We start from the raw sequence: 13530 nt of genomic DNA on the forward strand, positions 1-13530 counted from the left end.
CCGCTCCACCATTCAGCCTGTAGACATGGATCGCGCTGCTGGACTGTGTGGGCGGAGCCTGCAGCCTGGGAATCTGCAGAAGCTCCGCCTACACAGTGTTGCAGAGCTTCAGGAACGGGAAAAGGTGAATAGGTACTGTGTTTTTTTGTTTGTTTTTTAACAGAGAGGGCACAATAGGCATTTCTACTCTGAAGGGGGCACAATGGGAATTTCTACTCTGGAGGGGGCACAATGGGCATTTCTACTCTGGAGGAGGCACAATGGGCATTTCTACTCTGGAGGGGGCACAATGGGCATATCTACTCTGGAGGGGGCACAATGGGCATTTCTACTCTGGAGGGGGCACAATGGGCATTTCTACTCTGGAGGGGGCACAATGGGCATATCTACTCTGGAGGGGGCACAATGGGCATTTCTACTCTGGAGGGGGCACAATGGGCATTTCTACTCTGGAGGGGGCACAATGGGCATTTCTACTCTGGAGGGGGCACAATGGGCATTTCTACTCTGGAGGGGGCACAATGGGCATTTCTACTCTGGAGGGGGCACAATGGGCATTTCTACTCTGGAGGGGGCACAATGGGCATTTCTACTCTGGAGGGGGCACAATGGGCATTTCTACTCTGGAGGGGGCACAATGGGCATTTCTACTCTGGAGGGGGCACAATGGGCATTTCTACTCTGGAGGGGGCACAATGGGCATTTCTACTCTGGAGGGGGACAATGGGCATTTCTACTCTGAAGGGGGCACAATGGGCATTTCTACTCTGGAGGGGGCACAATGGGCATTTCTTCGCTGGAGGGGGCACAATGGGCATTTCTTCGCTGGAGGGGGCACAATGGGCACTGCTAATGTGAAGGGGGCACAATGGGCATTTCTACTATGGAGGGGGCACAATGGGCATTTCTACTCTAGAGGGGGCACAATGGGCATTGCTAATGTGAAGGGGACACAATGAGCATTGCTAATTTAAAGGAGGCACAATGGGCATTTCTATTATGGAGGGGACACAGAGGGCATTGCTAATGTGAAGCGGACACAATGAGAATTGCTAATGTGAAGGGGGCACAAAGGGCATTGCTAATGTGAAGGGGACACAATGGGTATTTCTACTATGGAGGGGGCACAGTGCACACAGGGCATTACTACTATGAAGGGGGCACAATGGGCATTACTACTATTATGGGGGCACAATTGGGATTTATACTATGGAGGGGACACAGAGGGCATTATTACTGTGAAGGGGGCACAATGGGCATTATTACAGTGAAGGGCGCACAATGGGCATTATTACTATTAAGGGGGCACAATGGGTATTATTACTATTAAAGTGGCACAATGGGCATTATTACTGTGAAAGGGGACAATGGGCATTACTACTATTAAGGGGCATTATTACTGTGAGGGAGGCAGAATGGGGATTATTACTGTGAGGGGGCCACAAAGAGGGCATTACAACTGTGAAGGGGCACAGATAGGGCATTACGACTGTGAAAGGGGCACAAAGAGGGCATAACTACTATGAAGGGGGCACAATGAAGGGATAAGTACTTTAAGGGGGCATAATGTGGGCATAACTACTGTTAGGGGGCACATATCTGTACAAAACTACTGTGAAGGTTGTACAATGAGGGCAATACTGTGAGGGGGTACGATTTTTTTAAAGTATTGGGGGGGTGCCAGAGAAAGGACCCGCCCCGGGTGCCAAACAACCTAGGCACACCACTGCCGCTGATCAGCTAATAAACAAGCGATCACTCGTTTGTCGGCTGATTTGCATGTTTTAACATGATGAAAGATTACACAGGATGTGCTGACAAGAATTGTAATCAGTGTGCTGCCAATAATCAACAGAACTGAATGAGCGAGCAGTGACTGTGGTAGCGATCATTCCTCCCCATTCACTTTGCATCAGCCTGTGTAATAGGCTGATGCAAACAAGTGCTGATTAACTTTTTTTGCGGGTCCTTGAAATAGACAATGTGACAATGCGGCTCCGAGACCAAAAAAGGTTGTGCACCCTTGCTATAGGGCATTGCATATTAATGGCCATGCTATTCTGACATTGACCAAATTAGACCCCTGCCAGCCTTCACACACATCGCCTTCCCCCCGCGATTGCATTTGCGAGGTGCCCTCTGTCATCGCTTTACATACGGCAGGTGCCATTGCCCGCAGCATGTAAAGTGCTAAACAGCCCGAAGCGGCACTCCTGCCGGCCGCGGCTTTCATGTGAGAGCCGGGCCCGCGCTCCCCGGGGAACCCGTGCAGCGCTTAGACTGAGGCCCCTTAGTGACCGCCGTAAAAACACGTATCGGTGGTCACTAAAGGGTTAAGAACTGTGCCACAATCATTTATTGTGGATGATTGGGGGAAAACTGGTTCTTCAATAAAGACTTGTTATATGTTGAACTGCACCAGCTGACTCATTCCCTGCCTACTGTTTCTTGCCTAACATCAAGTGCACCCCATCTTCCAACAGACAGGAGAACCCTACCATGGTGAGACCTGGGAAATAGGTGTGCCTTCTCTTTACTAAGCACAACCCAACGGAGTGCTGGAGCAGGACAGCCCCCACTGAACACCATCTTACACACACTATTGCCACTCAACACACGTGTACATTCAATGTTGCGTGTTTTAAAATCCGCAGGAACACCAACGCTAGCATGCAAGCGTTAGGAATTATTATTTAAATCGCCCTATGTGAACTGTAAGGCCACGAGCGTGTGCGGATTAGGTCCGGATGTGTTGCGAATGCGTTCAGTGAAAAATGCGCGATTTCGCAAAGTCATTCAGTTTTGTCTGTGATCGCGTTCATTTATTCAGTTTTTATCACGTGGGTTTTTTCACACAGCCCCATTCACTTCTATGGGGCCAGTGTTGCATGAAAATTGCAGAATATAGAACATGCTGCGATTTTCACGCAACGCACAAGTGATGCGTGAAAACCAACGCACATGTACACAGCCCCATTAAAATAAATGGGTCCGGATTCCGTGCGGGCGCAATGCGTTTGCATCACACATTGCACCCGCACGGAATACTCGCTTGTGTGAAAGGGGCCTAATTATAATTGACTAATACATTTCTGAATGGTATAATATGCAAGCTGAACCACCTGCAGTTCATCCGAAAATGAGTTAGGGTACTTTCACACTTGCGGCAGAGGATTCCGGCAGACAGTTCAGTCGCCGGAACTGCCTGCCGGATCCGGCAATCCGGACGCAAACGGATGGCATTTGTCAGACGGATCTCCGGTGTTATCCGGAAAAATGGATCCGGTATTTTTTTTTTTGCATTTTCAAAAGGCATGCGCAGAACGGAAAACCGGATCCATTTTGCCGAAACACTTAATGCCGGCACTAATACATTTCAATGGAAATTAATGTCGGATCAGGCATTCCGGCAAGTGTTCAGGATTTTTGGCCGGAGATAAAACTGCAGAATGCTGCGGTATTTTCTCCGTCCAAAAAACATAAGAGGGACTGAACTGATGCATCCTGATGTATACTGAAGGAATGCTCTCTATTCAGAATGCATTAGGATAAAACTGATCAGTTTTTTCCGGTATTGAGCTCCTGTGACGGAACTCAACACCGGAAAAGAAAAACTCTAGTGTGAAAGTACCCTAACAGTGCCATAGGCTCTGATTCTGATGAACTGCTGGGGGTCCAGGTGTTGCATTTATAATACGGGTGCAAAAAAAAAAAAAGGTATTTCATGTAAAAAGCAGTTGAATACTTGAAAAAAAAATAAAAACACTAATAACTACAGTACTTGAAAACAATTATTTATAGAGCCAGAGTGAGTGAAAATGTTTTTTCTGACTGACGAAAAACATTTCCATCTGTCAGAAATATGGTATATTCGATTACTCTGTAGTGATCATCATTATTGCTATTACTGCAAGTTTAACGGGTATTGCTAGAGAAGCAGTCTGCATTGGGTATGTACAGGACAGGGATAGTGTAAAATGTAAATTTTATTTAGATTTGTGTGTTTGGTGCAACTTAAGGCTACTTTCACACTTGCGTTCAGAGCGGATCCGTCTGGTGTCTGCACAGACGGATCCGCTCCTATAATGCAAACGTTGGGATCCGTTCAGAACGGATCCGTCTGCATTATAGTTCAGAAAAAATTCTAAGTGTGAAAGTTGCACCATATTGTGTCAACTTCAAACGGATCCGTCCCCATTGACTTACATTGTACGTCTGGACGGATTCGTTTGGCTCCGCACGGCCAGGTGGACACCCGAACGCTGCAAGCTGCATTCGGATGTCCGCCTGCTGAGCGGAACGGAGGCCAAGCGGAGCCATGCTGATGCATTCTGAGCGGATCCGCATCCACTCAGAATGCATTGGGGCTGTACGGATCCGTTCAGGGCCGCTTGTGAGAGCCTTTAAACGGAGCTCACAAGCGGAACCCCGAACGCTAGTGTGAAAGTGGTCCGGTGATCCGGACGCTGGTAAACGTCTGGGTCAAGGAGTCAATAAATGGCCTAATCAGCTGCAAAGGGTTAAATAGATGAGTAAGTGCTCATCTTCTCTCTCCTTTTTTGAAAAAAAAAAAAAAAGACTCCCCATATGTGACAAAGAGTAAGAGTAAGAATTCTCTCTTATTGATGGGGGAATGGGGATTGATAATATGCACAGAAATGCATGTTATCCACCCCTAGAGACATGTAAATTTATATTAAAGGGGTTGTCCGGGTTCAGAGCTGAACCCGGACATCCCTCCATTTTCACCCAGGCAGCCCCCCTGACATGAGCATCGGAGCAGTTCATGCTCCGATGCTCTCCTTTGCCCTGCGCTAAATCGTGCAGGGCAAAGGCATTTTTTGGAGTTCCGGTGACGTATCGGGGCTCTCCATGGGGCTGCCAGGAACCCCGGTGACGTCACAGGCACTGATGGGCGGGATTTAGCTCTGCCCTAGCCAGTAAAATGGCTAGGGCAGAGCTAAAGCCCGCCCCTCAGAGCCGGTGACGTCACCGAACACACTGCCGGGCGGAAGTTACCGCCTGGCAGTGTGTTATTGAAAACAAAAGAGCCCGTGCCCTGCGCGATTTAGCACAGGGCAAGGGAGTGCATCGGAGCATGAGATGCTCCGATGCTAGCCTCAGGGGGGCTGCCTGGGTGGGTGAAAATAAGGGGGGCTGCCTGGGTGAAAATAAGGGTATGTCCGGGTTCAGCTCTGAACCCGGACAACCCCTTTAAGAAAGAGAAGGCTCTGTCGCTCTTCTTCTGAAGCCTGTCAGCACAATTCACACTCCCACTGCCTCCCTCCTCCTCCACATCAGCAAAAGGGGTGGGGGAGAGTTAGCTTTATCAGGTATGAGATAGGTATCACAGATATGAGCTGTAAAACGAGACAAAAATTGCCTCAACAGCTGCTCTATATTGGATAATATGAAATTGGGTCAGGAGTCCGAGCTGTATGTAGAGCTAGTTCACCTCTAAATGGTTAGTCTAGATGTCATGATGTCTCCCAACAGAGAAGAGGAGATCCTGCTCTCCAGTCTCTATGCTGCACACCCTGAGATACAACAGCAGCAGGGAGGAAATTGTACAGCGGTACTGAGCCATGTAGCTGTGAATCTAGAACTGGGCGAGATAGCAAACTGCAGCCATGTCTCTTTACGTCTCTGCCTTTGTCTTTCTGCAGAAACTACTTCCTCTCTCTATGGGCTGTAGCTTTAATGATCTCACAGTAAGCTTCTAACCCAGAGATGTGTAAATGATTAGTTGAGGAGGCTTGGAAACAGGATAACAGGCTGTCAAGTGGGGAAAGAAGCATTTTCTGCAATAAGTTCTATTACAAAGTTTCTTATATTTCCTTGTACTATCGATAAAGAAAAAGAAGAACCTTTCTTCCATTGCTCTTGTTGTAGAGTCTACCAGATCCATTTTAGCTTGGAGTAAACATAACTGTTCACTCTTATTCTGCAAGGCCATTTCTGCTTCCTACAAAAAAAAAGAACATTTAAAACAAACAGTAATTTTTTTTGGAAATATTCGAAAGCATTGATAAAAGATACTCCGCAAAGTTCATAATTTATTCCCATATTTTAAGCATGTAGCAGATCCAATACAAAGGCAGAGGTCAATCGTTTTGCTACTTGCCTATTTTGAGGTGCCACTGGATACATGGCAAGGTCCTATGTCTGCATATCTGCAGATGCTTTGCTATAGAGCCCCTGATAAAAGGCCACTTCATCAGTACCTGTGTCACTACTACCAGTATAGCACTAAAACGACACTAAAGACATTCCTGCATCACTCTTCATGCCTTTGTGTCAGTAGTGCTGCATTTCCATGGGTATTTCTGTGTCACTGCTACTAACCTGGTATCACTACTACTACAACAATTTTAATTTTCTATTAGAACTCCTGCTTTACTAACGTGTCACTTACCTACTATACTAGTTTCAATCACTACCACCATTTCTGTGCTTATTACAGCAGACAATAAATTAGCGTCACTACTAATGTTTTACAGCTACTGTCAGGCAATAGCAGGCCGCGATGGGAATGAGCCTCCCTACCATCGCAGGTGACGCTAGGGAGGCTGGTCCCCGTCGCAGCCTGCTATTGGCTGCTCTCCCCCATCACCGGATGTTTTGATTTGCGCGATGGGGAGATGCAGTGGCAGCCGTACAGGCAGAAGTAACAACGCCTGGGCATTTGGGGGGGAATTTTTTGGGTTAGATAACTCCTTTAAATAGCACGTATTTTTCACACACAATCCTGAAACCTGAATTTATATTATTTCAAGCAAAAGATTGAGTTTTATATTAACAGAGGACATAATATAGATAAAGGTGCAGTATGTTTTATTAATAACTGTTGCAATTATGATAACCAGAATATGCTTGGGAGTGCAGAGGGTACTCTAAGGTCTAAGAGTACATTCACACAGAAACGGTGGGGAATTCGAAAGTATGCTTGCAACTGTGGAAAAAACTGTGGATAAAATGTAAGCAAATGTATGTCATTTTGTGGCACGATTGCGGGCATGGAAGGAAAAAAAAAAATCACGTGAGCCACTTTTACATGTCTTATTGGCCAAAACCACTTACTGAATGGCAGCAGTATTCAAGTTGAATATCATCTCTTACCTTCCCTTGTTTGGCTCTTTGGAGGACATTGTGGGTGGTAGAGCAACTGCACTCACAAGGCCCACTTTTTAAGGGAACCATATAAAGGAGGTCTAAGCTCAGTGACAGGTTAACTGGCATAGTTCACATAGTGTCACTTTTAATATTTTTTGGATCACTAATATAGCACTGACATATTCCACAGCGCTTTACAGAATGGGGCTCACAATCTAATTTCTCCATCAATATGTATTTGGCGTATGGGAGGAAACCCACAGGGAGAACATACAAACTCCATGCAGATGTTGTCCTTGGTCAGATTCAAATCTAGGACTGCAAGGCACCAATGCTAACCGCTGAGCCAACCGCAATGACAGTAAACTAGTAAATCCACTGCTGGAAGGTTATACATTGGAAATGATCAATAGTTGGTTAAACAGAACAACATACACACAGATCATACTACTTTATCAGGCCAAGCTGAAACAGTATATATTATTTTAGTACTTCACCACTGCACGAATTGTGGGATGTACTGTTTAACCACCTCCGGACCGCTGTACGCAGATTCGCGTTCCGGAGGTGGCAGCGCTGCGCACAATCACGCATATACGCGTCATCTCGCGAGACGCGAGATTTCGCTCAAAGCCGGCCCGCGCATGCGCATCGCGGGCCGGCAAAATTAAAAGAACAAGTTCGTCACCAGCCTGCCAGCAACGATCATTGGCTGGCAGGCTGGCGATTTTCAAAAAATCCAATCACAAGTCATATAACAGATCATATTAGTAAATATGATCTGTTATATGGCTTGTCTGCTCCTGTGCTGGTCCTTTTCGTCGGTTGGATCCAGCACAGGAGCAGACTGAACTGTGAGTACACTAAACACTACACCTTAGCCCCAGATCACCCCCCTGCACCCCAATTAACCCTTTGATCACCCCTTTGATCGCCCCTGTCAATCACTAGTGAAAGGAAAAAAAGTGATCAGTGTAAACTGTCACTTTTTTTTTTTCACTGGTATTGACTGTTAGGTTTTAGGGATAGTTTAGGCCCCTTGGTTAGGTAGTTAGCGTCAGTTAGCGCCCAGCCCACCGCACCGCAGTCACTTTTATTCGCTGATTAGCGTATCGCTAATCAGCATTTGTACTTTTATAGTATCTGTAAGTGATCAAAACTGATCACGGTCAGATCTATAATAGTATTAGTGTCACCTTAGCTCGCCCTCCACCCAAAACGCAGTGTTTTCCCGATCAGGCCTGATCGGTCGCCCACACGTGGTTCACCCACGCCCGCCCCACCGCAGTGACAAAAAATATATTTTTTTTTGATCACTGCACATTCATTTTACACGCACTGCGGCGATAAAAAAATCAGTTTTGATATTTTTTATCAACCGCAGCGGCCTCCGGTACTTCGCTAGCCTCCCCTTTGTAAGACAGGTTTGTTTTTTTTCTTGGGTAGTCTCAGGGAATACCCCTAAATTTAGTAGTCCAAAATGTCAAACAGGGGGTATTCTTCTGAAGAGGCCTACAGGATTCTGACCCAGTCGGATGAGGAGTGGAAACCCTCATCTGACGAATCTAGCGGGTCAGAATATGAACCTGTGGAAAGCAGTGGCTCTCTGACCCAAAGTTCGGACGAGGAGGTTGAGATCCCTGGCAGCACCAGGCGTACCCGGCCCCGTGTCGCTAGACCACAGGTTATGCAGGATCCGCTTCAAGAGCAGCAGAGTGGGGCTGTCGCTGCCGGATCACGTGGTGAGGCATACACCAGCAGCGCAGCCCTCCCTGGACCTAGTACCAGCACTGCCGTACAACATGGTGACGTGGCGAGCACCAGAAGGGCAGTTGAAGCTGGTACGGTGGCACGTGCAGTAGTTACCCTGTCGCAGCCCCTGCACAGACAGGCCCGTAGAGCCCCTAGAATCCCTGAGGTGCTGGCAAACCCTGATTGGCAGTCACCAACTTCAGCCGCACCTGTAGTTCCCCCTTTCACCGCCCAGTCTGGAGTTCGGGTTGAGACGGCTCAAATCGGTTCGGCCCTGGGATTTTTTGAGCTGTTCTTGACTGCGGAGCTCTTGGACTTAGTCGTGGCAGAGACAAACCGGTATGCCACACAATTTATATCCGCCAACCCGGGAAGCTTTTATGCCCAGCCTTTCCGGTGGAAACCAGTCCAAGTTTCCGAACTTAAATTTTTTTTGGGCCTTCTCCTCAACATGGGTCTAACTAAAAAGCATGAATTGCAGTCATATTGGTCCACGCACCCGATTCATCACATGCCCATGTTCTCTGCTGCTATGTCCAGGGCACGATTTGAGGCCATCCTCCGTTTCCTGCATTTTAGCGACAACACCACCTCCCGTCCCAGAGGCCACCCAGCTTTTGACCAGCTCCACAAAATTCGGCCCCTCATAGACCATTTCAACCAGAAATTTGCAGATTTGTATACCCCCGAGCAAAACATCTGCGTAGACGAGTCCCTAATACATTTTACCGGGCGCCTTGGCTTCAAACAATACATCCCAAGCAAGCGTGCCCGGTATGGGGTCAAATTGTATAAGCTCTGTGAAAGGGCCACAGGCTATACCCACAAATTTCGGATCTATGAGGGAAAAGATCAGACCCTGGAGCCGGTCGGTTGCCCTGACTACCTGGGGAGCAGTGGGAAGACAGTCTGGGACTTGGTGTCACCCTTATTCGGCAAGGGGTACCATCTTTATGTGGACAATTTCTACACAAGTGTGGCCCTCTTTAGGCATTTGTTTCTGGAACGGATTTGCGCCTGTGGCACCGCGCGAACTAGTCGCGTGGGCTTCCCCCAACGGCTTGTAACCACCCGTCTTGCAAGGGGGGAGAGGGCTGCCTTGTGTAACGAAGAACTGCTCGCGGTGAAATGGAGAGACAAGCGTGACGTTTACATGCTCTCCTCCATTCACGCAGACACGACAATCCAAATTGAGCGAGCAACCCGTGTCATTGAAAAGCCCCTCTGTGTACACGACTATAATGCGCTCATGGGAGGGGTGGACTTCAATGACCAGATGTTGTCTCCGTATTTAGTTTCCCGCAGAACCAGACGCTGGTATAAGAAGGTGTCTGTATATTTAATTCAATTGGCGCTGTACAATAGTTTTGTTCTCGACAGTAAGGCTGGGAGAACACGATCCTTCCTCAAATTCCAGGAAGAGATCATCGAGAACCTCCTTTACCCAGGAGGTTCCGTGGCCCCATCCACCAGTGTAGTTAGCCGTCTACACGAGCGACATTTCCCCAGTGTCGTTCCTGGTATCTCAACCCAACCGTCACCCCGAAAAAGATGTCGTGTCTGTAGCAGGAGTGGAATAAGGCGTGACACCCGCTATTTCTGTCCTGACCACCCTGCCCTATGCTTTGGTGAGTGTTTCCGGAAGTACCACACACAGGTACACCTAGCATAGGGATCACATCTCACCAGGACAGGCACACAGGGCTATTAGGGCCCTTTTACTCACAGCTGCTGCAAACCTCTCCTTTCACCTGGGATAAAGTGCATAACGTACTTTGCCACATCTTTGGGCGATTTGCGCTTTGCACATTGTCCCATGGGGAAGGAGAGGTTTGTTCTATAAAGGTAAAAAAAACTAAACAAAAAAAAAAATTACCGGTAAGTAAAAAAGTTAAAAAAAAGTTAATATGTTCTGTTCTAAAGTTAATAAAGTTATTGCGTTGCGGCCTGGTTTTTTCTTTTTTGCTTTGTTTTTTTTACCTTTCAGGTGGACCAACCGATCGACTAGATGCAGCACTGATGTGCATTCGGACAGAAGCATTGCGCTGCTGTCAGATTACACGCAAGTCGGTGTATGCGGCGCTGCAAGACGAGATTTCTCCTCTGCAGTAAAAGATACGTTTGCCGAGGCATATGAGCTGAGGAGGTGGCGGTGTTCATATACTTTGGCAAACACTTTGTATATATAAAAAAAAAAATCCCGGCAATGATTTATTCATCCACATCGATTGATGTGAATGGAGAAATCTGGTTTGCCAGGGCATACGAGCTAAGTGGGTATGGATGTTGGGCGGAGCTCCTATGTCCTGGCAGACGCCTTTCCCCTCCTTTTTCTTTTTTTGGCAGAGATTTTTTCATCCACATTGATCGATGCGAATGAAGAAATCTGTGCCGTTCATTTTTTTCTTTCAGCCCAGAGGCTGAACGGAAAAAAAAAATCTCATTACCTGTATGCTCAATATAAGGAGAATAGCAGAAACTCCTAATGCTGGGCATACATGTAATGATTGCGGAGACCCTCAAATGCCAGGGCAGTACAAACACCCCACAAATAACACCATTTTGGAAAGAAGACACCCCAAGGTATTCGCTGAGGGGCATATTGAGTCCATGAAAGATTGAAATTTTTGTCCCAAGTTAGCGGAAAGGGAGACTTTGTGAGAAAAAAATCAAAAAAATCAATTTCCGCTAACGTGTGCCAAAATTTTTTTTTTTCTATGAACTCGCCATGCCCCTCATTGAATACCTTGGGGTGTCTTCTTTCCAAAATGGAGTCACATGTGGGGTATTTATACTGCCCTGGCATTTTAGGGGCCCCAAAGCGTGAGAAGAAGTCTGGTATCCAAATGTCTAAAAATGCCCTCCTAAAAGGAATTTGGGCACCTTTGCCCACCTAGGCTGCAAAAAAGTGTCACGCATGTGGTATCTCCGTATTCAGGAGAAGTTGGGGAATATGTTTTGGGGTGTCATTTTACATATACCCATGCTGGGTGAGATAAATATCTTGGTCAAATGCCAACTTTGTATAAAAAAATGGGAAAAGTTGTCTTTTGCCAAGATATTTCTCTCACCCAGCATGGGTATATGTAAAATGACACCACAAAACACATTCCCCAACTTCTCCTGAATACGGCGATACCACATGTGTGACACTTTTTTGCAGCCTAGGTGGGCAAAGGGGCCCATATTCCAAAGAGCACCTTTCGGATTTCACTGGTCAGTTTTTACAGAATTTGATTTCAAACTCCTTACCACACATTTGGGCCCCTAGAATGCCAGGGCAGTATAACTACCCCACAAGTGACCCCATTTTGGAAAGAAGAGACCCCAAGGTATTCGCTGATGTGCATAGTGAGTTCATGGAAGTTTTTATTTTTTGTCACAAGTTAGTGGAATATGAGACTTTGTATGGAAAAAAATAAAATAAAAAATCATCATTTTCCCCTAACTTGTGACAAAAAATAAAAAATTCTAGGAACTCGCCATGCCCCTCACGGAATACCTTGGGGTGTCTTCTTTCCAAAATAGGGTCACTTGTGGGGTAGTGATACTGCCCTGGCATTCTAGGGGCCCAAATGTGTGGTAAGGAGTTTGAAATCAAATTCTGTAAAAAATGACCAGTGAAATCCGAAAGGTGCTCTTTGGAATATGGGCCCCTTTGCCCACCTAGGCTGCAAAAAAGTGTCACACATGTGGTATCGCCGTATTCAGGAGAAGTTGGGGAATGTGTTTTGTGGTGTCATTTTACATATACCCATGCTGGGTGAGATAAATATCTTGGTCAAATGCCAACTTTGTATAAAATAATGGGAAAAGTTGTCTTTTGCCAAGATATTTCTCTCACCCAGCATGGGTATATGTAAAATGACACCCCAAAACACATTCCCCAACTTCTCCTGAGTACGGAGATACCAGATGTGTGACACTTTTTTGCAGCCTAGGTGGGCAAAGGGGCCCATATTACAAAGAGCACCTTTCGGATTTCACTGGTCAGTTTTTACAGAATTTGATTTCAAACTCCTTACCACACATTTGGGCCCCTAGAATGCCAGGGCAGTATAACTACCCCACAAGTGACCCCATTTTGGAAAGAAGAGACCCCAAGGTATTTCGTGATGGGCATAGTGAGTTCATAGAACTTTTTATTTTTTGTCACAAGTTAGTGGAATATGAGACTTTGTAAGAAAAAAAAAAAGAAAAAAAAATCATAATTTTCCGCTAACTTGTGACAAAAAATAAAAAGTTCTATGAACTCACTATGCCCATCAGCGAATACCTTAGGGTGTGTACTTTCCGAAATGGGGTCATTTGTGGGGTGTTTGTACTGTCTGGCCATTGTAGAACCTCAGGAAACATGACAGGTGCTCAGAAAGTCAGAGCTGCTTCAAAAAGCGGAAATTCACATTTTTGTACCATAGTTTGTAAACGCTATAACTTTTACCCAAACCATTTTTTTTTTTTACCCAAACATTTTTTTTTTATCAAAGACATGTAGAACAATAAATTTAGAGCAAAATTTATATATGGATCTCGTTTTTTTTGCAAAATTTTACAACTGAAAGTGAAAAATGTCATTTTTTTGCAAAAAAATCGTTAAATTTCGATTAATAACAAAAAAAAGTAAAAATGTCAGCAGCAATGAAATACCACCAAATGAAAGCTCTA

General features: G+C 45.9%; 1 protein-coding gene across 2 annotated transcripts in view; it reads right to left on the reverse strand.

Moving 5' to 3' along the window:
• LOC121009503 (RUN and FYVE domain-containing protein 1-like) overlaps positions 1 to 13530 on the reverse strand; it is a 186977-nt gene that overhangs the window by 54281 nt on the left and 119166 nt on the right. For both annotated transcript variants that reach the window (XM_040442693.1, XM_040442684.1), the window contains one exon: positions 5868 to 5965. In XM_040442693.1, the coding sequence (XP_040298627.1) occupies positions 5868 to 5965 (98 nt within the window). The remainder of the gene's footprint in view (positions 1 to 5867; positions 5966 to 13530) is intronic.

The sequence above is a fragment of the Bufo bufo genome, chromosome 1 (assembly GCF_905171765.1).
Source record: "Bufo bufo chromosome 1, aBufBuf1.1, whole genome shotgun sequence".
NCBI lineage: Eukaryota > Metazoa > Chordata > Amphibia > Anura > Bufonidae > Bufo > Bufo bufo.